The 23876-nt window shown below is 41.5% G+C and overlaps 1 protein-coding gene across 3 annotated transcripts in view; it reads right to left on the reverse strand.

The window, feature by feature from the left end:
- LOC130358438 (rho GTPase-activating protein 20-like) overlaps positions 1–23876 on the reverse strand; it is a 123878-nt gene that overhangs the window by 77919 nt on the left and 22083 nt on the right. For all 3 annotated transcript variants that reach the window (XM_056561685.1, XM_056561686.1, XM_056561687.1), the window contains exon 2: positions 11734–11819. In XM_056561685.1, coding sequence (XP_056417660.1) covers positions 11734–11819 — 86 coding nt within the window. The remainder of the gene's footprint in view (positions 1–11733; positions 11820–23876) is intronic.

Genomic DNA, 23876 nt, shown 5'->3' on the forward strand with positions numbered 1-23876 from the left:
GATCCGTAAGGAAATGAATTTGGTTGTGGTTTGCAGGGTTCTTTAGAGATCCTGTCATTGAACAGTTATTTACTTTTCATTAGTCTGAATGTTTAGATTATAGAATCTTGTAATAAAGACCCTGATTAAACCACAGAATGGATTATACTGTATACTCATCATGAAGGAAAGTCTGTATACTGAGGGAAAGTCTATATACTCATCATGAAGGAAAGTCTGTATACTGAGGGAAAGTCTATATACTCATCATGAAGGAAAGTCTGTATACTCATCATGAAGGAAAGTATGTATACTCATTATGAAGGAAAGTCTATATACTCATCATGAAGGAAAGTCTGTATACTGAAGGAAAGTCTGTATACTCATCATGAAGGAAAGTCTGTATACTGAGGGAAAGTCTGTATACTCATCATGAAGGAAAGTCTGTATACTCATCATGAAGGAAAGTCTGTATACTGAGGGAAAGTCTATATACTCATCATGAAGGAAAGTCTGTATACTCATCATGAAGGAAAGTCTATATACTCATCATGAAGGAAAGTCTGTATACTGAGGGAAAGTCTATATACTCATCATGAAGGAAAGTCTGTATACTGAGGGAAAGTCTATATACTCATCATGAAGGAAAGTCTATATACTCATCATGAACAAAAGTCTGTATACTCATCATGAAGTAAAGTCTGTATACTCATCATGAAGGAAAGTCTGTATACTGAGGGAAAGTCTATATACTTATCATGAAGGAAAGTCTGTATACTCATCATGAACAAAAGTCTGTATACTCATCATGAAGGAAAGTCTGTATACTCATCATGAAGGAAAGTCTGTATACTGAGGGAAAGTCTATATACTTATCATGAAGGAAAGTCTGTATACTCATCATGAACAAAAGTCTGTATACTCATCATGAAGGAAAGTCTGTATACTCATCATGAAGGAAAGTCTGTATACTGAGGGAAAGTCTATATACTCATCATGAAGGAAAGTCTGTATACTCATCATGAAGGAAAGTCTGTATACTCATCATGAAGGAAAGTCTGTATACTCATCATGAAGGAAAGTCTGTATACTCATCATGAAGGAAAGTCTGTATACTGAGGGAAAGTCTATATACTCATCATGAAGGAAAGTCTGTATACTCATTACGAAGGAAAGTCTGTATACTCATTATGAAGGAAAGTCTGTATACTCATTATGAAGGAAAGTCTGTATACTCATTATGAAGGAAAGTCTGTATACTCATCATGAAGGAAAGTCTGTATACTCATCATGAAGGAAAGTATGTATACTGAAGGAAAGTCTGTATACTCATCATGAAGGAAAGTCTATATACTCATCATGAAGGAAAGTCTGTATACTGAAGGAAAGTCTGTAAACTCATCATGAAGGAAAGTATGTATACTCATTATGAAGGAAAGTCTATATACTCATCATGAAGGAAAGTCTGTATACTCCTCATGAAGAAAAGTCTATATACTCATCATGAAGGAAAGTCTGTATACTCATCATGAACAAAAGTCTGTATACTCATCATGAAGGAAAGTCTGTATACTCATTATGAAGGAAAGTCTGTATACTCATTATGAAGGAAAGTCTGTATACTCATTATGAAGGAATGTCTGTATACTCATCATGAAGGAAAGTCTGTATACTCATCATGAAGGACAATCTGTATACTGAAGGAAAGTCTGCGTACTCATCATGAAGGAAAGTATGTATACTCATTATGAAGGAAAGTCTATATACTTATCATGAAGGAAAGTCTGTATACTCATCATGAAGGAAAGTCTGTATACTCATCAAGAAGGAAAGTCTGTATACTCATCATGAAGGAAAGTCTATATACTCATCATGAAAGAAAATCTGTATACTGAAGGAAAGTCTATATACTCATCATGAAGGAAAGTCTATATACTCATCATGAAGGGAAATCTGTATACTGAAGGAAAGTCTGTATACTCATCATGAAGGAAAGTCTGTGTACTCATCATGAAGGAAAATCTGTATACTGAGGGAAAGTTTATATACTCATCATGAAGGAAAGTCTGTATACTCATCATGAAGGAAAGTCTATATATTCATCATGAACGAAAGTCTGTATACTCATCATGAAGGAAAGTCTATATACTCATCATGAAGGAAAGTCTATATACTCATTATGAAGGAAAGTCTGTATACTTATTATGAAGGAAAGTCTATATACTCATCATGAAGGAAAGTCTATATACTGAATGAAAGTCTACATACTCATCATGAAGGAAAGTCTATATACTCATCATGAAGGAAAGTCTATATACTCATCATGAAGGAAAGTCTGTATACTCATTATGAAGGAAAGTCTGTATACTTATTATGAAGGAAAGTCTATATACTCATCATGAAGGAAAGTCTATATACTGAATGAAAGTCTACATACTCATCATGAAGGAAAGTCTGTATACTCATCATGAAGGAAAGTCTGTATACTCATCATGAAGGAAAGTCTGTATACTCATCATGAAGGAAAGTCTATATACTCATCATGAAGGAAAGTCTATATACTGATCATGAAGGAAAGTCTATATACTGATCATGAAGTAAAGTCTATTCAGTTTTTAATTCTGCAATAATGTTGTTTTTAGGTCCAATATTATTTACTGCTTAATTTCTTAAATGGAATCTGCCAGCGGGAAGTCACGTAACAAACTGCTGACACTGATAGATAGATGTTTATAGTATATGGACATCATAGGCATAGCGGTCTCACCTGAGAACGGAGCAGCAGTGACATGTAGAGAATTAATAGAGCAGCGTAGCACACACTCCCCTTTCTCAGGGGAAACATATCTTTTTGGGTAACCATTTGGGCCATGATAGATAAATATTACACACATAATACAACATTTATTGGGCTATGTTCACATGGCTGAATTTCCAAGTGGAATTCTGCTGAATGGAGAGTTCCATTGATTTCATGGGATTCTACTGCACAGTGCACACGCCGAAATTTCTGCAGCAGATGTTTATTCCGCAGAAATCTCGATTCTGGCGTCTCCAGATAGACTAGACCTGTCTATTCTTTTTGCCCATTCTGCTTGGAAACACATTTCCAAGCAGTCCTAGCAAGCGCTGGAATATTCAAATGTATGGAATGTCCACCCATGTTTTCTGGGCAGACATTCCGCACATTTTCGGCCATGTGAACATGGCTTTACGCTGAAGTGAAGTAACCCTTTGGAGCCAGAATAGGGGATAAATATCTGATCCTGAGTGGTCCGACAGCTGTAAGCTGACTGTCCCCATAGAACGATATGGCTAGTTTCCACTGAGAATGAAGCATGTGCAACACCAATCCATTCATTCTCTTTGGGAACTGCCAAAGATAGCCGAGTACAGAGCATTTGGCTATCTTGGCTCGCTACCATAGAGAAGGATTCTCAGGAGAGACTCTGTTGTCCATTCTGGACATCCCCGGGGGTTCCAGCAGTTGGACACCCCGCAATCAGATAGTTATAATATATCCTGAGGGTAAGGGATAACTTGTAGTCATGGGCAAATCGTGATGATGGCTCCAAAGGGTTAATTCAATTCAGCGCAATAAATGTCTGTCGCGTTATGCGTGTAATATTTATCTATAGGCCAACGGCTCGGATAACACTCTACTTCTCATGAGCAGGAGGCATGTCACGTCTGTTCCATATAAGCATCATTACCCGGAGAAATTATATTCTCCGCATTGTGCCCCATTAGTAAAACGCTCTAGAAATAGTCAGATGAACTGTCAAAACAATTGGCAAAAGTCTTTCAACCACTGCCTGGAGCCACAGCTCTGCATGCAACGAAACGCTGAATTAACAGAGGTAAGAAAAAGATTTTTGGGATATATGGTTGTATATTTCCATTGAAGATGATGGTAACTTACCGTATTTTTCGCCGTATAAGACGCACTTTTTCTTCCACAAAACTGGGGGGAAAAAGTCGGTGCGTCTTATACGGCGAATACACCCCAATCGCGGCGGTCCCTGCGGCTAATTCAGGACATTACCGATCGCGGTGATGCCCTGTATTAACCCTTCAGACACAGCGATCAAAGCTGACCGCCGCGTCTGAAGGGAAAGTGACACTAACCCGGCTGTTCAGTCGGGCTGTTCGGGACCTCCGCGATTTCACTGCGGCGGTCCCGAACAGCCCGACTGAATAGCTGGGTTAGTGCTTACAGGACACCGGGAGGGACCTTACCTGCCTCCTCGGTTTCTTCTCCGTTCAGGGATCCCCTGTATGGCCGGCGCTCTCCTTCCTCGTCATCACGTCGTCGCATATGTGCGTCGGCGTGCGTAACGACGAGATGGTGGCGACGGAGAGCGAGGATACCCACCCGGCAGCAGAGACGTTCCAGAGCAACGGGGACACGGCGACAGCGATGGAGCGACATCCAGGGCAGCGGTGACGAGTCAGGAGCGGCGGGGACACGTGAGTATTACCTCCTATGCAGCGGTCTTCAATCTGCGGACCTGCAGATGATGCAACATCTGGAGGTCGCAGGTTGAAGACCACTATTGGGTTAAAAATCTTTATTTTTTTAGATTTTGCACCTATAAATTGGGTGCGTCTTATACGCCAGTGCGTCCTATAGGGCGAAAAATACGGTACATTGTTTGTCTTGGAGCAAGGCCAGAACTTAAAGGGGTATTCCAGGCAAAACCTTTTATATATATATATATATATATATATATATATATATATATATCTCAACTGGCTCCGGAAAGTTAAACAGATTTGTAAATTACTTCTATTAAAAAATCTTAATCCTTCCAATAGTTATTAGCTTCTGAAGTTTTCTGTCTAACTGCTCAATGATGATGTCACGTCCCAGGAGCTGTGCATGATGGGAGAATATCCCCATAGGAACTGCACAGCTCCCGGGACGTGAGTCATCAGAAAGCAGTTAGACAGAAAACAACAACTCAACTTCAGAAGCTAATAACTATTGGAAGGATTAAGATTTTTTAATAGAAGTAATTTACAAATCTGTTTAACTTTCCGGAGCCAGTTGATATATAAAAAAAAGTTTTGGCCTGGAATACCCCTTTAAATCCTTTAAATGAGTCATGACTGTTACACATGTATCCTCACTGTAAGAATCTGCTGGCTCGCTGCTGACCTTTCACCAATAAGAATAGGACCATTCAATATGTTAGAAGAACAGGATGATACATTTTCACATTGTTCTTGTCCTTGATTTTAAGTAACAGAGCAATGAAATAGGGAAGATTCAGCAAGAATACAAAGAGGGCAGACCTGACCTGGAGCTTGTATCCATCCCCCGGTCATTTGTTCTTGTAAAGGGTAACATTAGGTTAGATCTTATGTCGGCCATACTCTTCGCCTGGGCACAAGGAGGGAGATTTACTAACATCGGCACTACAGTGGTCCCTCAAGTTACAATATTAATTGGTTCCAGGACGACCATTGTATGTTGAATCCATTGTATGTTGAGACCAGAACTCTATGGAAACCTGGTAATTGGTTCTGAAGCCACCAAAATGTCCTCCAAAAATAGGAAAAAGTGAGGATTAAAGATAAATAAGTAGATAACTAATATAGATAAAGCAAATCCTTACATATAAAAGTAAGAAAGATCTGCTGGGAGCTGTAAATCACCGTCTATTTCAGTGTTTCCCAACCAGGGTGCCTCCAGCTGTTGCAAAACTACAACTCCCAGCATGCCCGGACAGCCAAAGGCTGTCCGGGCATGCTGGGAGTTGTAGTTTTGCAACAGCTGGACGCACCCTCTTTGGGAAACACTGGTCTATGTAGAGGACAGAAGCTTCTTCAGGGTCCTGTACAGTACACGCAGTGTCCTAAAAAAAGGAAAATGGAGCCGCCCTCACCTGATGCCCAAAGGAGAAGCTAACCCTGGTACAGGTAAAGTGTACAGAACATGTAATACCTCCCTGTACTGTAGGGGGCGCTACCAGACACCAGTCAGTGCATGCACAGGGGTTTTACCAGTGAAATATCCATTCTGATTGGTCGGTTCTTCCAGCCATTGACACGTTTTGCAGATTCCAAAGCATTGTATGTTGAGTCTGGGTTCAAGTTACAAAGACCATTGCATGTTGAAACTATTGTATGTTGAGGCCATTGTAAGTTGAGGGATCACTGTACTCTTAATGTATTGTAGCATGCACAATATTCCACAACATGGCACATGGCGCCTGAAAACTTTGCAGGGTCTTCAGAAATGGTCTGAACCTTAAAGAGGGAAATGCACCACCACCTTAGCACCACTTTTATGGCCTAAACAGGTCACCAATTGTGGTGCATGCTATATTTGTGCTATCATTTGCAACTTTTCACAACTTTTTCCTCTTTTCAAAAGGAAAGTGGGCAAGGTTTTGTAGAATGAGATTTATCCACCAACAATCTGTTCATTACCATGATTAAGAGCTGTATAAGCTTGAAACATGTTGATCGATAGCAGCCATGATTCATGCAATCTAATGCATCTTTCAGCCAATGATTTTTTGTGAGAAGTGAGAATACATTTTTTTGTCACTTTTATCATGCTTGAGGGGCAACTTAGTTAAAGGGGTACTCCAGTGAAAACCTTTTTTCTTTTAAATCAACTGGTGGCAGAAAGTTAAATATATTTGTAAATTACTTCTATTAAAAAAAATCTTAATCCTTCCAGTACTTATTAGCTGCTGAATGCTACAGAGGAAATTCCTTTCTTTTTGGAACACTGATGACATCACGAGCACAGTGCTCTCTGCTGACATCTCTGTAAATTTTAGCAACCATGCATAGCAGATGTATGCTAAGGGCAGCATGGTGGCTCAGTGGTTAGCACTGCTGCCTTGCAGTGCTGGGGACTTGGGTTCAAATCCCACTAAGGGCAACAATAAATAAAGCATTATTATTATTATTGTTATTATTATTATGTCAGCAGAGAGAACTGTGGTCGTGATGTCATCAGAGAGCATTCCAAAAAGAAAACAATTTCCTCTGTAGCATTCAGCAGCTAATAAGTACAGGAAGGATTAAGATTTTTTAATAGAAGTAATTTACAAATATGTTTAATTTTCTGCCACCAGTTGATTTAAAAGAAAAAAGTTTTTCACCGGAGTACCCCTTTAAGGCTGGTTCAAACCAGGTTTGGGCTCTACTTTGCTGGTATACATTGGGATACCAACAGAAAGCTATGCCGATATATCTACCATGGTGTACCCATGGCAGGTCCATTTGCTCTAATAGAAAGAATATAGTCTACTGGCCAGACTTGGACTGGGCCACAGGGGTGCAGATAAATCCCCTGGTGGGCCTCCTCTTGTGTCTAGTTTTTAACGGAAACACAGCCTGACTGTGCAGGTGGAAAGTGCATGATGTCAAGTCCTCTTGCTACCTTCTCCCTCCCTGGGCCGCCCTCCTGACCTTACAGTCATGTTAAAGATGCTCTCCTTACCCATCAGCAGGGGTGTAGCTATAGGGGGTTCAGAGGTAGCAGTCTCAACGGGGTCCTGGTGCCCAAGGGGGTACCAGAGCAAATCTGTCCCATAGGAGACCAGCATTATAATTGGCACATGGGGCCCTGTTTCAGATTTTGTATCAGGGCCCAGAAGTTACAAGTTAAGCCTCTGCCTATTAGCCTGCAACAAGAAACTTCTTGTTGCAGGCGTCTTCTTCACCCATGCATAACACAATACATTGGTTCCCCAATACATTACATGGTAAAATGAAATATGCCATCCAAAAGTACAACTGGTCCTGCACAGAACAGACCCCCCCCCCCCCCATAAGGTTCTATCAAGTGAAAAATGTGATTTTAAAAAACAACTAAAATTGGCTATAACATTAAGCGGTTAACCCTTTTCCACACCTTGACAGAATAGAATCATAGCGGCCATAGTAGGCACACTGTGACTTACTATTATGTCATGGTGATTGCATGGTCATTTCCACTGTGCGAACAATGATGGCACAGGCATATGTTTATGTGTATAGTAATATAGTTTGTAAGGTTGAAAAAAAAAAAAGACAATAGTCCATCGAGTTAACCCTAAAACCCTACTGTGTTGATCCAGAGGAAGGCAAAAAAAAAACAAAAACAAAAAACAAGAGGCTGATGAAAAATTCCAATTCCAATCCCAATTTGGCATCACAATAAACCCCTGGATCAATGTTCTATTCACATAAAAACAGTATCCATAACCTGTGATATTATACAGTAACTATGAGGTGGGTCCCCAAAATGATTTCCACTGGAAGACCCTCAGCACTCCAGTCTAACACTTAGCAATGATGTTGGTCCATTTCCAGGAAAACATTTTTTGTGGAACTCAACAGCACAGCACAACACAGATAAAATAAAAGTATACATTCTGAAACATTTACAGGACTACGTTTGCTTTACTAGAGTGGGTACTACTTCTTGCCGGTATGCCAACATATACCACAGATGTAGAGCCCTACCAATAAAACTATAATTCAGAACATGAGACCTTCCCTTTAATGCAGTCTAAGTAAACACTGAGTCATTGCGGCATTAGAATTTTTTTTTTGTGGTTTTTCTACTCTATTACCCAAAATGCTGCTGATGGTAACTGGGGCGAGTCCGAAAATAGAAGTAAGCCATGGAATCTGCTGATTAACTACAGAAGAACCTCGCTCTGAATAGGGAATGTTTCTCCTGTCTGCCCATTGTGAACCGATTCATTGACCTCAAAACACTCAATGTTTGTAGCAGCGCAGACCGTGCCAAGATAGTTCACCAGCCTTTCGCTCTTTATGCCCTTATTATAACACAGGGATCTGATGTTTGTGCCAGACCTTTCTTTATGCCGCAGAACCTTCAAAGCATGGCTACCCTGCCATTATTTACAAACCTCATCATCCAGCTTCTAAAGGGCTGAAAGTTCCCTCCAGGGCCTGATCATTACTTGTAGTTTTTACCTTTTATTTTATAGGAACCTATTTGGAATACTGATAATTGAATGTATTAGTCTAAACACTACATGGATGCCATTGTTTTATGTAAGTAGGGCAAAAAAGAGAGCATATTAGAGGTCACTCAACAAATCCCTGAACTACCAGTCAAGGGGCCATTCACAGCCATGCACTATATTGGAATTTTACGTATTTTTTTTGAATGACAGTCACCAAATTGGAACATATAGATTAATATACAACACAACCCCCCATACTGTAAGTGCCTGGGGGGCAATCAGTTAATGCAGTGCTAGAGACATAAGAATTTTTTTAAGTAACAGTGACAATATTTTCCATAGGTTTGGAATCAGGAGTGAATGGAGAAGATCTGCAATAGCTGACACAGTCCATGATCCAGAGCGGTGCTGTTCTGGAACAAGAATTATCCCTGGCATCCCTGGAGGAAGTGGAGGCCAGACAGTTCTCTAAAATGTCTGTCCATTTAGGACATGGACAGTTCATGTGTCCCAGAAAGCTCTAGCTGATAAAGGGGGACCTTCAGCAGAAGATCTATCTCTATGAAGTCCATATGCCCCAAAAGGACAAATAGGTAGGAATTGTCTCCATGAGACAACCACTTGAAAGAAATACAACCGATAGATTCCCTAGTTTACAAGCGTTTAAAGAATAGTTTACCAAAGTCATTTATCAAACAGGATCGGTCTGAGCTCCAGGACCAAACGTTCTCAAGAATGGCGGTACTCGACTGTCCCCTTGGGCATTATGCAGCAGTACACTAGTGTAACCACAACTTTCTCCATTGCTTTGGGTCTGATTAAGATTGTGGTGGTCAATTTCCATCCATCCAAAGCAGCGAATGGTGCAACAGGCATATAAGCGGACTGCCATTCTGTCCAAAAGGGGCAACCAGGGACCACCATTGCTGAGAATGCCGGTGGTCAGACCCTTGGTGATCACACAACTATCATCTCTCATGTTGGTAAAGTATTTTAGTGGGATCAGAGTAAATGGCGCTGAGCTGCAACACCTGACACAGTCCACGGGATGGTGCTGTTTATGAAACGAAGAAGAACCGTTGATTCTAATTTCATACAAACCCTGTGTTTTCCAGCTTGGGAAAACTCTTTATTTAACTAATAAAACAGTCTATCTCCTTCTCTTGGGACATGATACAGTATTAGATAATAACTGGGGTATAGCTCTCAGCACTGGCAGGATCTACCCATAAAACTGTATAATAATTGTGCAATAAATGTATGAAAAGATAACCATGATTTATCTCCGCAGTAGGGAAAAGTGGCATAAACACTGTGGTTCAGCTCCACAAATAGGTAACAGATGAAGTTCTTGGCAAACGCTATATCCTGAGACATCTCATTGAAATTAAGTTCTCAGAAGTAATCACCTTTAATAAACCAGCCTCGATTCCCTGAAAACGGGTTGGGGCCAATGAAATCCCAAGATGTCACCCATTAATGTATAGAAACATGAATGCATGAGATATCTAAACATATATATATATTATTTACATCTAAATACAACCCCTGACAATATATATGGCGTCCCAAATACACAAATAACAGATATGATACAATAATTGTTTAATAGCGGAACATTCTGACTTCATGAGACATCAAACAAACAAAGGGAAATCATTGCAACCAAAGTCCCATATGTTTTTCTAGAAAAAAAATTATGGAATAACGTTTTTGGGGAAAAAAATGATGACATCACCTTGTAACTTGAATTACTAAAACAAATCCCTGGGGTATTCTAAAAATGCTAATTATTCTTGGCTAATTGAGAGAGTGCTTTACTGAAACAATAGAAATAATAATGCAACACAGAGTGTGGCAGGAGATGTTTGTTGTTCCCAGTCAGCTCTTTGTGAAATATGGTACAGGTATAAACAAAATGGGTAAGTTAAAGAAGAAAACATATTGGTAGGTCAAGGAAGACATCATAGCATCAGGATAGAAAACTCAAAGCTTCTATTCCTAGAAAATAAAAATAATGCCTAACAAAACCAATGAAAAACTAATAGGCTGAAGCAGGATTTAATGGGGGGAATTGATTAAAGGGGTACTCTGGCCCTAAGACATCTTATCCCCTATCCAAAGGATAGCCGATAAGATGTCTGATCGCGGGGGTCTTGCCGCTGGGGACCCCCACTATCTTGCAAGCCCCCTCACGCCCCCTCCCATTGACTTGCATTCCCCCCGCCACGCCCTCTCCCATAGACTTGCATTGCGGGGGCAGGGCATGACATCACACAGGGGCAGCGTCATGACATCACGATACTCCGGCAGGTAGTCATGACCCGGCAGACTCCGAGGCTGCAGTGCTAAGTGCAGCTCCCAGAGGTGGGTGCTGCATGCGAGATAGCTGGGGTCGCCAGTGGCGGGACCCCCGTGATCAGACATCTTATCCCATATCCTTTGTATAGGGGATAAGATGTCTTAGGGCCGGAGTACCCCTTTAAAGATTAAAATATTAAATGTCGGTCTAAAGTCATAACATGTTTATGTAAGATGTTCAAAATTTATCAAATAGAGCAGACGTCATAATAAAATAGTTGCATCTTTGATTGTAGGTGTTTTTTGCTACGTTTTTTTTTTGCCAGGGGTGATACCTCTCTAAGACAGAATAACTCAATAGGTTTACTAAAAGTCATGTAGGAAATAACAGAGAGAACATTGTGAACTGTGCCAAGCTCAAATCTGAGGTATTCATCTCTGTTATATATGTATATAAGGCAACATCAGATTTTAATAAAGTCATCATGGAATAGGATTTATCACTTACTTGGTAGTGGTCCTTGACTTATTGAGGGCTTTGCTTAACACAAGCGATGGAGCCGATTGACGTCTTTGTGCCAAGCTCTTCATTTTCTGAAATAAAGAACATTTAAAATAATAAAATTTTTGGTAAATTATTGTTCTGATAATTCTTATCTCTAAATAGAAGAAAAAACAACCTGCATATAGTGTATTTACACGCTCATTCCGTTGCACACATTGGTATTAGTCTGACATAGGTGCCATTGCCTTCTTCTGGATTGACACAGCTACATTTTTAGATCAGACTGAAAGTACATTCTTTTAAGGGTTGTTAAAGAAGATAACCCCATTTTTAAAGCCCCTTGTCCTGGAACTCAGTATGATGGAATCCAGCTTCTGCATCCCCCCAATGATTAGCGGTTACCTCCAGGGAGGAGTCTATAGGCTGTACATTTCCTTAAAGTGGAAATATAGTATAACATTCAAACAAATGGCCAACCCTGTAATATATAGATAAACTAGGTCAGCTAGAGTGGTAGCCCCTTATATTTATTATGGCTCATAGAGTTGGGTTCTAATAATCAATTTATAAAATGTGGCAACCATGCATAAAAAGATGTGTTTTTAGGACTCCCTTAAAACTGTTGGGAATTACTTTAACTGTGGTCACATTCCAGAGAACTGGTGCAGCACGGGAGAAGCATTGGTGACAGCAGTGAAAGGCTCAGATTATGGGGTCAAACTTAGAATATAGAGCCCAGCTAGGGTGATAGACAGAGGTGAGGGAGGAGGTATAGGGAGGTACAGCACTGTGGAGAGATTTGTGGGTGAGATGGATAAGTGTAAAGGTGCCCATACACCTTTAAAGGGGTACTCCTCCCTAGACATCTTATCCCCTATCCAAAGGATAGGGTATAAGATGTCTGATCGTGGGGGTCCCACTACTGGGGACCCCAGCGATCTCCCTGCTGCACCAAGCTTTTAATCAGAGCTGGCGCACGGCGCGGGAATGACTTCATGAGCCTCTGGCAATGCACCTGATGCTCTAAACGAATACCAGGTGCAGCAGGGAGATTGCTGGGTATCCTGCTGCACCTGGCATTCATTTAGAGCATCGAGTGCAGCGCCGGAGGCTTGTGACATCACGACCTCGCCCCACTCATGAAGTCACGACCACGCCCCCTCAATGCAAGTCTATGGGAAGAGGCGTGACAGCCATCACGCCCCCTTCCATAGACTTGCATTGGGTGGGGCATGGCCATGTCATCACGAGCGGGGCGTGACCGTGATGTCACGAGCCTCCGCCCTGCATCGCCAGTCATCCGTCACGGAGTGAAGTTCACTTCGTGCACCAAATGTCTGGGGTGCCGTAGCCGAGATTTCGGGGTTCCCCAGCGGTAGGACCCTGCAATCAGACATCTGTGTGAGATTACTGCTTCTGCTTACATTGTATGCAATAATGAATGAGCAACCAGTGCCATGACTGTCCCAGGGTGGAGACATCGGCGTAAAAAGATGGATGGAAACACAAGCCAGGCTGCCACATTCAGGGTAGATGGTGTTGACTTTACTGATGAGAATCAAATCTTCTGCCTCCTCTATGTACAGAAATATGTCCTCACTCAACTAATATTTTGTCTATAGGGTTAAGAAAACTCTCTCACTTAAATGTGCCGGCCAACCCAAGACAAGAATGTAAAGGGAAACAAATGTCTGTATGGAAGCCAAATGGGTCTTCATGTTGGATTCCCAGGCAAGCATGGTATGTGTATGTATAGAAAAACCCTTCATGCGCTGACATTTTTACTTAGTCTAAAGGTTATTTTGCTTTTGCATACATTTTTTTTTTTAGACAGAAAGCTTACCTAAGCCTTCAAATGTCACATGATGTGTCCCATGTGTAATATAGATATGTGCAGGTCATTTATTATGAATGTCAGCGATATGTTTCTTATAACCTTATATCATGAGATCCAAAATGATTGTCTGTCATCATTCTGAAGTCCAATGTGTAAGTAAATGTGCAAGAAAAGAGGGGCAAATCCCAATCTAATGCATATACAAGGATGCTCTGCACAAGAGTGGTATCACCATTTGTACCTAGACTTTCCTTCCCCAAGGTAAATACAAACTTCTGTCAAGGACCACAGCTCCAAATTAAAACTTAACATTTATGTGATATAATTAAAGATGTATACAATCCAAAAAGTCCTTAATAAACATGGATGTGTGCAAAAAAACCTGAAGGCACAAAACCCAACAAAAATGATGACCCAACAAGTGGGTGCCACTAAAGTTGCAATAAGTAATGGTATACAACAAGGATGCCTTGACACAATACAATATATCCAATACTAACCCCAAGTGGAAAGTTTTTCCTCCAAAGAAACAATTACTGTTATCTTGACCCGTGATGAACCCCATGATTGCCCCCCCCCCCCCCCCATTTCAATCATGGGGTTCATCAGGGGACAAAATAAGAGGATCAAACAATAACACAAAGATAACATGACTGCATATGTGGTGAGGGAGGCTGCCATATAAGGAAAAAAGAATACAACTATACCAAAGTCCAGGTTTGGGCCACTTACTCAAGTTCCTAATGGAGCAGTGAGGGATGCTGAGGCAAAGTCTGGTTCTTCACAGTTAAAAGGTAAGGCCTATAGGATGAAACAGACTCCCTGAGACAGGCAGCGCTTCGTGTCTTACTAACCATCCCTCATTCTTAGAATTGATGCCCTTTATTGAACTAACTATATACCCAAGGCAAGCTTTTTTGAGATGTCCTCTCTCAGGTCACTAAATGTTAGATGTTGGCCAAGCCATCATTCAGACAACAGTTATCAATCGAGACCAGTCAAGAACACGCATGTTCTAATGTTTATGTTATATTGAAATAAAATTAATCCCTTCCAACCTGCACTTTAATAGTTCATCCCTTCCAACCTACACTTTAATAGTTCATCCCTTCCAACCTATGTTGGCCCTGATTGTAAACCCCAGTCCTAGTCCTATAGGGGTAATATTCTTCACAGTTTAGTAGTGTTTTACCCCTTGTAGAGTAGTTAGAAAAAGCTGATCCCCCACCACTACCACCACCATAGGCTAAGCATTTTTTCGCGAGTACAAGTGCAGTCTAGCACTTCAGTAGGACGAGCCAACGCATGATCATTATGGGTATGGAGAGTTGATGAGACATGACTGCTATATCCAGCTATTATGTGATTAATAACATTGCTTGGACTTAATTGTACTCCTAATGAGCCGTCGCTATTCTGGAGATTTTGGGTCTCGTAACTGTTTACATCTGTCATGGCTAACTTAAAGTAATAAAAATGAGCTGTATCATCATTAGTATTAAGCCTACAGTATGTGCTTAGAGGGAATCTGCATCCGAAAATAACATTGCTTAAATCTAAAGAAAAAACTATTGAAAGTGAGTGGTCTAGTCTAAATTTATACCACCTATTTTATGCCAGAAACTTGAGCCAAAATCCTGGCACTATTCTGGTGTCTTGCATTCTACATGGGCACTGTCGGTTAAAAAAAAATGTTTGCAGACCTAGAGCTGGCAAAGGCAACCTACGGCACTGCAGATATTTTAGACTACACCTCTCATGATGCTCCTACAGTCAAAATGCTGCCAAAACCTTATGGGGCATGTAGTCCAAACATTTGCAGTGCCGAAGGGGGCCTATGCCTGACCTAGAGGATACTTAAATTCCCCCTCCAGTAATGGGCTAGAACCAAACTGGTTTGGTAGTACAGCTGGTCCACTCTTGTTGCCTGTTATGAAGTGACTGTCTATGGCGGTCAACCCAAGTAAGCATATTATTCTCTAAAATATCTAGATATTTTTAGGTTGTTTTACTCCTCGTTTTTTTTTTTTTTACCAATTGTGGGTAAGGAATTACAGTGATTAACTAATTATTTTACACAGTACCCTTTTAAAATATAGATTTTATTAATATCCTTATAAAATAGACCAATACACCAATATGCAACAGTCTAGGGCTAATATGCCACAAAAAGAAATGTATGGTGTCTGCATATATTGCTAAATAAATGTAGTTTTGTGTGGGGCACCATAGATTTAAGCCTAATGTGATATATCCATATGTGGAACAACTATCATCCTAAGGTGACCTCAATATTGGTGTATAAAGATATATAATAAATATACCCACACAAACAATTCACAGTAGTACAAAGAATGGATGTACCTATACAACATATTGTCATGTCTGTATTGGCCTGTGTTCACACACAGCTATTGGTTTGGTTGTGTGTGAACAGTCTTATGTTCCCTGGTCAGGGAATAGTTAATATCTTTGGCTTGCTAGCCATTAGCTCCTAGGGTGTGTCTATTTAAAGTCAGCCCAGTGATTGACTTCATAAAATCCTGACTTGCTAAGATGCTGGACATGCTGCATGGAGCTCTTGGTGAAACACTCTTTTTTTGAGCTTTTAATCTACTATCTCTGTTTTAGCATGCACTTTATATTTTCTGGTTTTAGCCTATGTTATGTGGCATGCTCTTAGTAGATTCTAAGCTGTGTTTGTTTAGTCGGTTTTATGATTTGTATATCTTTTCTGCTATGTGTCTGTTCACACTGTGTTTTCTCTTGTATCCGTTTACATGAATATATGAAGTTCTGTGTTTTATATTTCTGTTTTCCTACTGGGTCAGCTTCTGACCACACTGTGGAGTGTGCCGCTGGCCAGTAGTCTATTTGGATTTATTATTTATGGCTACTTCATTAGTGGAGTGTCCAGTTTGTGTGTCCAGTGTAAACAGTGTCCTATGTTAGAACCATGTTACCACTCCATGGGGACTCCGTGTCTACTGGAGGTGTTCAAAGGGATTGCTATTCTTGTTTTGTGTACAGTGTGAACAGTGTTCTATTTTATATCCTGTCTAGTTAGGCCTCCCTGTTTCCTGTCCATGGGGACTCAGAGGGTATTGTTATTCCTGCGTCTACTGGAGGTGTTCTGAAGGGATTGCCATTATTTCTGTCTTGTTGTTCAATGTGAACAGTTTTCTATATTATATCCTGTGTATTTAGGCATCCCTGTTACCTGTCCATGGGGACTCAGAGGGTACAGTTATTCTTACGTTTACTGGAGGTGTTCTGAAGAATTATTCCTGTCTTGTTGTTCAGTGGAAACAGTGTTTGATATTTATATCCTGTTGTATCTGTTTTTCTGAGTTGTAACTTGGCATCCCTGTTACCTGTCCATGGGGACTACGTGTCTACTAGAGGTGTTCGGAGGGATTGCGATATTCCAATTTAGTGGTAGATCCCGTTTACCTGTCCGTGGGGACTCAGAGGGTATTGTTATTCCTTTGTCTACTGGAGGTTTTTCTAGGGGATTAAAGGGGTTCTCCAGTGCTTAAACATCTTATCCCCTATCCAAAGGATAGGGGATAAGATGCCTGATCGCGGGAGTCCCGCAGCTGGGGACGCCCGTGATCATGCACGCGGCACCCCGTTTATAATCAGCCGCCGGAGCGTGTTCGCTCCGGGTCCGATTACAGGCGACTACAGGGCTTGCGGCTTGTGACGTCATGCCTGCGCTGGCGCGTGACGTCCACCTCCGCCCCGCCCCGCAATGCAAGACTATGGGAGGGGGCGTGATAGCTATCACGCCCCCTCCCGTAGGCTTGCATTTCGGGGCGGAGCGTGACGTCACACGCCAGCGCAGGCGTGACGTCACACACCGCTCGCCCTGTAGTGACATCACACGCCGCTGCCCTGTAGTCGCCCGTAATCAGAACCGGAGCGAACACGCTCCGGGGACTGATTATAAACGGGGTGCCGCGTGCATGATCATGGGTGTCCCCAGTTGCGGGACTCCCGCGATCAGGCATCTTATCCCCTATCCTTTGGATAGGGGATAAGATGTTTAAGCACCGGAGAACCCCTTTAAGCTTATTCCTGTTTTGTTCTGGAGTATGTTCAGACTTATCTGTTTTCCTGTCTGGTGTTTTGAACTCTATATGTTTATTAGTTCTTTATTCAGCTCTTTGGAGTTCTGGTCATGACCGCTTATCTATAGTGTCCTCTTTTCACGACCACTGAGTCCTCTGTTCATGTCTGCTGATATAGTGTCTTCCGTGCTAACTCTCTGATCTCCTCTGAACTTTCTGGTTTGTGACCAATTTATTACTATGTTTAATATTATTTATTTACGCTACTGCACTTTAGCGCAGGAAGGGACCAGCGTCCAGTTGTCGATCTATCTTTTAGGATGGATGGACAAGTAGGCAGGGAGAGATGTTTTAGGGTCAGTTTATGGCTCACTCTCCCTGTCCCCCCAGTCGGCCCCGACACATATAGGGCAAATCAATGAAAATAGACTCACGGTTACTGAAGAGATGAAAGATATCAGGGCATCAGGATCAGCAATATAGTGATAGCTTCTGGTGAAGAAGCAATATTAGTGAGTTATTACAGAATCACAGTCCCTACTCGCAAATTCCTATGACCACCCTGCCTAACAGTGGAAGATGAGCCCCGACTTCAATCGCCAGCTGTCCACTATATAGCCCTAGATGACCCTATCATACATGTGCCATAATGATGATGCATCACCATTAACAAATCTAATAGATAATAAAAGTGCAATCAATGTGCTCAAAATGATATACAACCATGCATTAAAGAAAACAACTCCTCAAGCGTTTCCACCCACTGAAGATAGTAATAGGGTTCCTCAGGAGGTAGTTAAAGATAGACAACGTACAAAGCAGGGGAAGATGGATAACATCCGATTTGATGTAAACAGATATATCCCTGCTCGTGAGGCGCACAAAGATGCCGTGCGTCTCATGTTTGTATTTAATTTTGAGCATATTGATTGCACTTTTATTATCTATTAGATTTGTAAATGGTGATGCATCTGTTATAGAGGGTGTGAGATGCAGGGCAGATGGAATTAGCCTAGGGACAGATGGCATTAACCCCTTGTATTCGTGATGCTAGGGCGTAGTTTATCCTCAATACCACCCGAAGGTATACAGCTGGATCCTGGGCTAGGCACGGGGCAATAATGACTCTGACGCCAAGTTACGGACAACTGTAGCTTTACTGATTGACAGATGGTACTGTCTATACAGTTCAGGCAGGCCCACGGAGGTGAACAGTGACTTCAGAGACCTTTAGGGCTTGCTGGGACTTGCAGTAGATTTGGACAATTTTAGTGCAGGCCACTCTTACTTGACAATAGATGACTGTAACTGACTTGACTTGAGACTGACAATGCTGTGGTTGTAGCTTAATTTTAGAATTGTGGCTGCTGGATTGAGTTGAGGGTCTCCTATGGACCCCAAACACACTCTAGGACTTGACTGCACTGCAACTCAGCAGAAAAAGCGAAGAGACTCCTCCCAGGGCTTTTATACGGGAGACTCTGGTGGGGTCCCATAGGTAGGGTGGTCATAGGAATAAGTGAGTAGGGACTGTGATTCTGTAATAACTCACTAATATTGTTCCTCCACCAGAAGCCATCATTATATTGCTGATCCTAATGCCCTGATATCTTTCATCTTTTCAGTAACCCTGAGTGTATTTTCATTCATTTGCCCTATATATTTTATACGTACGTCCATTCTTTGTGTACTACCAAGAAATGTTTGTGTGGGTATATTTATGATATATCTTTATAAGCCAATATTGAGGTCACCTTAGGATGATAGTTGTTCCACATAAGGATATATCCCATTAGGCTTAAATCTATGGTGCCCCACACAAAACTACATTTATTTAGTAATACATACAGACACCATACATTTCTTTTTGTGGCATATTAGCCCAAGTCTATTGCACATTGGTGTATTGGTCTATGTTATAAGGATATTAATAAAAATCTATATTTTAAAAGGGTACTGTGTTTTTCTCCTCGTGCATCGAACCAAGCAAAATTGTTGGCTTCCTCCATCTCCACCCATTCCCTTTACTGTGCACAGAGCACCTGAGGTTGAAAAACGTTTAATGCATACCATAATAATATAATACATTTTTCTTCAATATAGCTGACTTGGAAGAAATCGCAGACGTATTTTATTTCCCCAGAGAACTTCTATTTGGCAGTAAAGTGGAATCAGCGAAAACAAGCATCCAAAACATACATCAGAGCAGACATCTGAACAGAAACTGACCAATCTACAGCTCACTTTAAATTATGGTTAAGTCTACGCTATTATGGTATTCACTGTGACCTGTGCTGACCCACCCGCCGTCATGAGGGTTTAGACTGTCACTACTTGACGATGTGCCAAAATGTAGGATGACACCAACAAAAATGTATAAATCTCTAACTTTGTTTCAAAGGTACCATGATAAAAAAAATATCAGCAAACAGCTTAAAAGGGGTATTCCAGGCAAAAACATTTTCTATGGGAGGGGGCGTGACGGCCGTCATGCCCCCTCCCATAGACATGAATGGAGGGGGCGTGGCGTGACTTCACTTCCCCAGTCCCGGAAACCCGGAGGTTTCCGAAACTGGAGACGCAGCTCTGCACATAATGCGGGTGCTGCAGGGAGATCGCGGGGGGATTCCAGCGGTGAGCCCCCCGCAATCAGACATCTTATGCCCTATCCTTTGGATAGGGGATAAAATGTTTTTGCCTGGAATACCCCTTTAAGAATAAATCCATGTTATACTGACATGAAGTGAACCCTGAATGCAGAGTCATGAGCTATGGCTTCCTGGTAGTCTCCCATCAGCCTATAGATTGTGAAAGTCAGAGACGTAACTTGTAGCTTATGGGCTCCCACGCAAAATCTGTAACAGGGCCCTATTTATAGTACTGGTGTCTTCTTATGGGGGGGCAAAGATGCCTTGGGGCCCTCTCAGTAACAGTGATCCTGATGCGACTGCTACCTCTGCGCCCCCTATAGTTATGCCCCTGGTCAGAGTCTCTAGGGGGAGATTTATCAAAACCTGTCCAGAGGAAAAGTTGCAGAGTTGCCCATAGCAACCAATCAAATCGCTTCTTTCATTTTTCAGAGGCCTATTCAAAAATGAAAGAAGCGATCTGATTGGTTGCTATGGGCAACTCAGCAACTTTTCCTCTAGACAAGTTTTGATAAATCTCCCCCAATATTCTAGAGGTAGAAAAAGACAAAAAAACAAACAAACAAAAAAAAAACAGTGCAGCACTCACAATCATTACACTCAATGGGGCAGTAGGGATGCAAAACTTTCTCTAACTCAGTCCTCCAGGCCCACCAACATTGAGGGTTGTTTCAGTTACTCCAAGGAAAAATTAAAATCCTGGACTGTTGGTGGTCCTCGAGGACTGGGTTGGGGATCTCAGTTCTGTGAGGTAACTGTCCAAGTATTTTTCTCACAGCCTTTGTTTGAACGAAATGACAGTATAGCAACTGCTTGTGCCGCTCACTTCCCCGATCAATCACTGGAACACCTGCGCAAGGACACGCCGGTCCCGCCCTCGGCCTTGTTCAACAAATGGAAAGAAGGATTGTCCAGTGCTAGGCGTGCAGGTAAAATATTGCTTTTATTGAAATAATCCAACAGAAGTCACTGACAGAGGACAATGGCCCTCATTTACTTAGAAAATCGGGTTGTAAGTCTATGTTGCTTTCTAACCCGACTGCTTTTTGCCCCTGGTATTTATTATGTCGCATCCGGTTTGTCGCACGTGGGTTTTGTTGGTTTTGGTTTCCAACTCCTCTGAGTTGTCGGGAAAAAATCCACAACAATTCAACAAATTCGGGTTGGAAACCTTTATGAATACGTGGGAAAGCTCAGAAATGTCGGGTTACGCCCCTTTTTCGGGTTTGGGAGAATCCACATAAGTGTCGCATCGTGTCGCAGACTGGCGCACGATGTCTGCGACATGTCGCAGACAAAGATGCGCCAAAAAAAAAACGACAAAACAAGTCGGGTTTAGAATAGTAAATGAGTTCCAATGTCTGACATGTTTTGCACCTAAGTGCTTAATCATAGACATCGTAGAGGCTATGAGCAACTTTCCTCTTCACAGGTTTTGATAAATCTCCCCTATGTGTCCAGGAATGTGCTTTACAGTTCACTGCCATGCATTTCTTTGGAACACAGCTTGCACTATTTCTATCCATTTCAGATACACCCTCCGCCCTATTTCTTGGGTGGGGACCTACTAAGATTTTATTTTGCAGAAAGAAAAAAAAAAAGAAAAAAGAAAAAAAAAAAAGGATTTTAGAGCATGTTTGGGACCCATGTTATAAGACAGACCTCTAATGACCAGCAACAGATCCTTAAACACCCCCTTGTGTACAGAGGTTTCAAAGAATTTGTCCTGGTCAGTATAAAGGGGTTCCCACTCAATAGAAAGGTCCCAAACAATAAGGTTAATCAAAGAATGTCCCACTCTATGGGGCCCCAAGCAATAAGCAAGTGATTAATTTCCCTGCAGCACCACCGCAGGTGAAATAAGATAATACACATTCCCCATTGTAATCAAAGTGCCAGGTCCTCCAAAGTGAGAGATACTCTTTGAAGACTCTGATCACTATGGCTAAAATATGAGCATCCTAAACTGGGAATCCTCTCCATATTAACGTAGGATAATGGGTTTTCTACAAGTAGACAAATCCTTTATGGCCTATTTCACATAGTCAAATTATATTTACATTTAAAGGTTTACTAGTTTGAAAATAATGTTATGGGGATATTGATTCCTCTTCACTGGTCCTAGATAACCATAAGGTTGTATGTTGCTAGCATGGGGTCCAGGTCTAACATACTTAAATGGGCACTGTCAGATACAAAAACTTTTGATATGTTGTAAAGCATGTATAACCAATAGGTTTTGCAATTGCTTTCATTAGAAAATTTTCAGTATTTGAAAAAGCCAGTCAAAGAACTGCCCCCCCTTGCCTGCTTGGACACATACTAGTCCTGCTGTGTCCATGCGTCATCACCTATGTCATGGACACTTCCTTGATTGACAGCTGTGAGCGCAGGTAAAAATCCTCCCACTGTCAGCTTGTGTCCCGCTACTGTCAGTGAGGACAAGCTGGGAGTTGTAGTTTTGCTAATGCTCGGGGAGATGTGAGCAGACAGCATACTGAGGGAGGGGGGCGGAGACCTGCACAGTGTGGCCACGCCCCCTCCCTTTGAGGGGAGTTCAGACTAGTGAGCTAAATTAAAAGTAATAAAAAAATAAATAAAGGTGCTAGACACATTAAAATTAGATGTACATGGTCAGGATTAGATACTGAGTGATATATTAAAAACATTAATTTTTTTGTTGGATCTGACGGGTACGCTTTAAATGTGGCTGTATTAGAGCACACCCTGCAACCACGGAGGTGTAAAGTATGTATACAATTAACATATATTGCACATATGTTTTCAATAGCGGTTGGTCATACATTCATTAGGCGATAAATATTTTTTCTGACACCCCCCATACACATGTACACTCATCTTTTCTAAACACGTATGTGTTCTCAGTTGGAATAAAGTGATGTCAAACACGCCCAATGACATCTTATCTTCATGTTTAATGGAGAACAGAACTATCGGGGTGTTGAAATTCAACATTACATGACCAATCTATCTTTTCCCAAACAGATGATGAAGAGAGTCACAAGACCCCGTAAATATAAGATAGTCAATTGGTCCCCCTCTGAAATTGTTAGATTCAGTCGACTTTTTGCTAAGTGTATGGGAGTAGAGATGTTCAAAACCTCAGAAATTTGTTTTAGGTCCAATTCGTTAGAATCAACCATCAGGTTCAGTTTGGTCTGAACCGAAAGTGACCCAATTGCTCTGAAAAGCGACATATGACACTCTGAGGTTTCCTAGGTGTCAGATTTTGTATAGTTATCTTGGACAAGGGTAAGGTTCCCAGCAACAGAAGCAGTTCATTATGGAACCTGATGGACAAGGCAGAGGGGCTAGTAGGGCTAGTAGAAGCGTCAGCAGCAGCAGTTCAGTATGGAACAAGGCAGATGAATGGCTGTGTAGGGCTAGTAGAAGCGTCAGTAGCAGCAGTTCAGTATGGAACAAGGCAGATGATGAAGTATTCTCAGGAAAGTTTAATTTTTATGGGAAATTCTGCTGAAATTTGATGCTGAATTAGTTTGGCTCATTTCTATATAGAGGGCCTTTAGAGCCCACTTAGTGCTCACTTATATGAGCAAACTTTACAAC

This window comes from Hyla sarda, chromosome 2 (genome assembly GCF_029499605.1).
Source record: "Hyla sarda isolate aHylSar1 chromosome 2, aHylSar1.hap1, whole genome shotgun sequence".
Lineage (NCBI taxonomy): Eukaryota > Metazoa > Chordata > Amphibia > Anura > Hylidae > Hyla > Hyla sarda.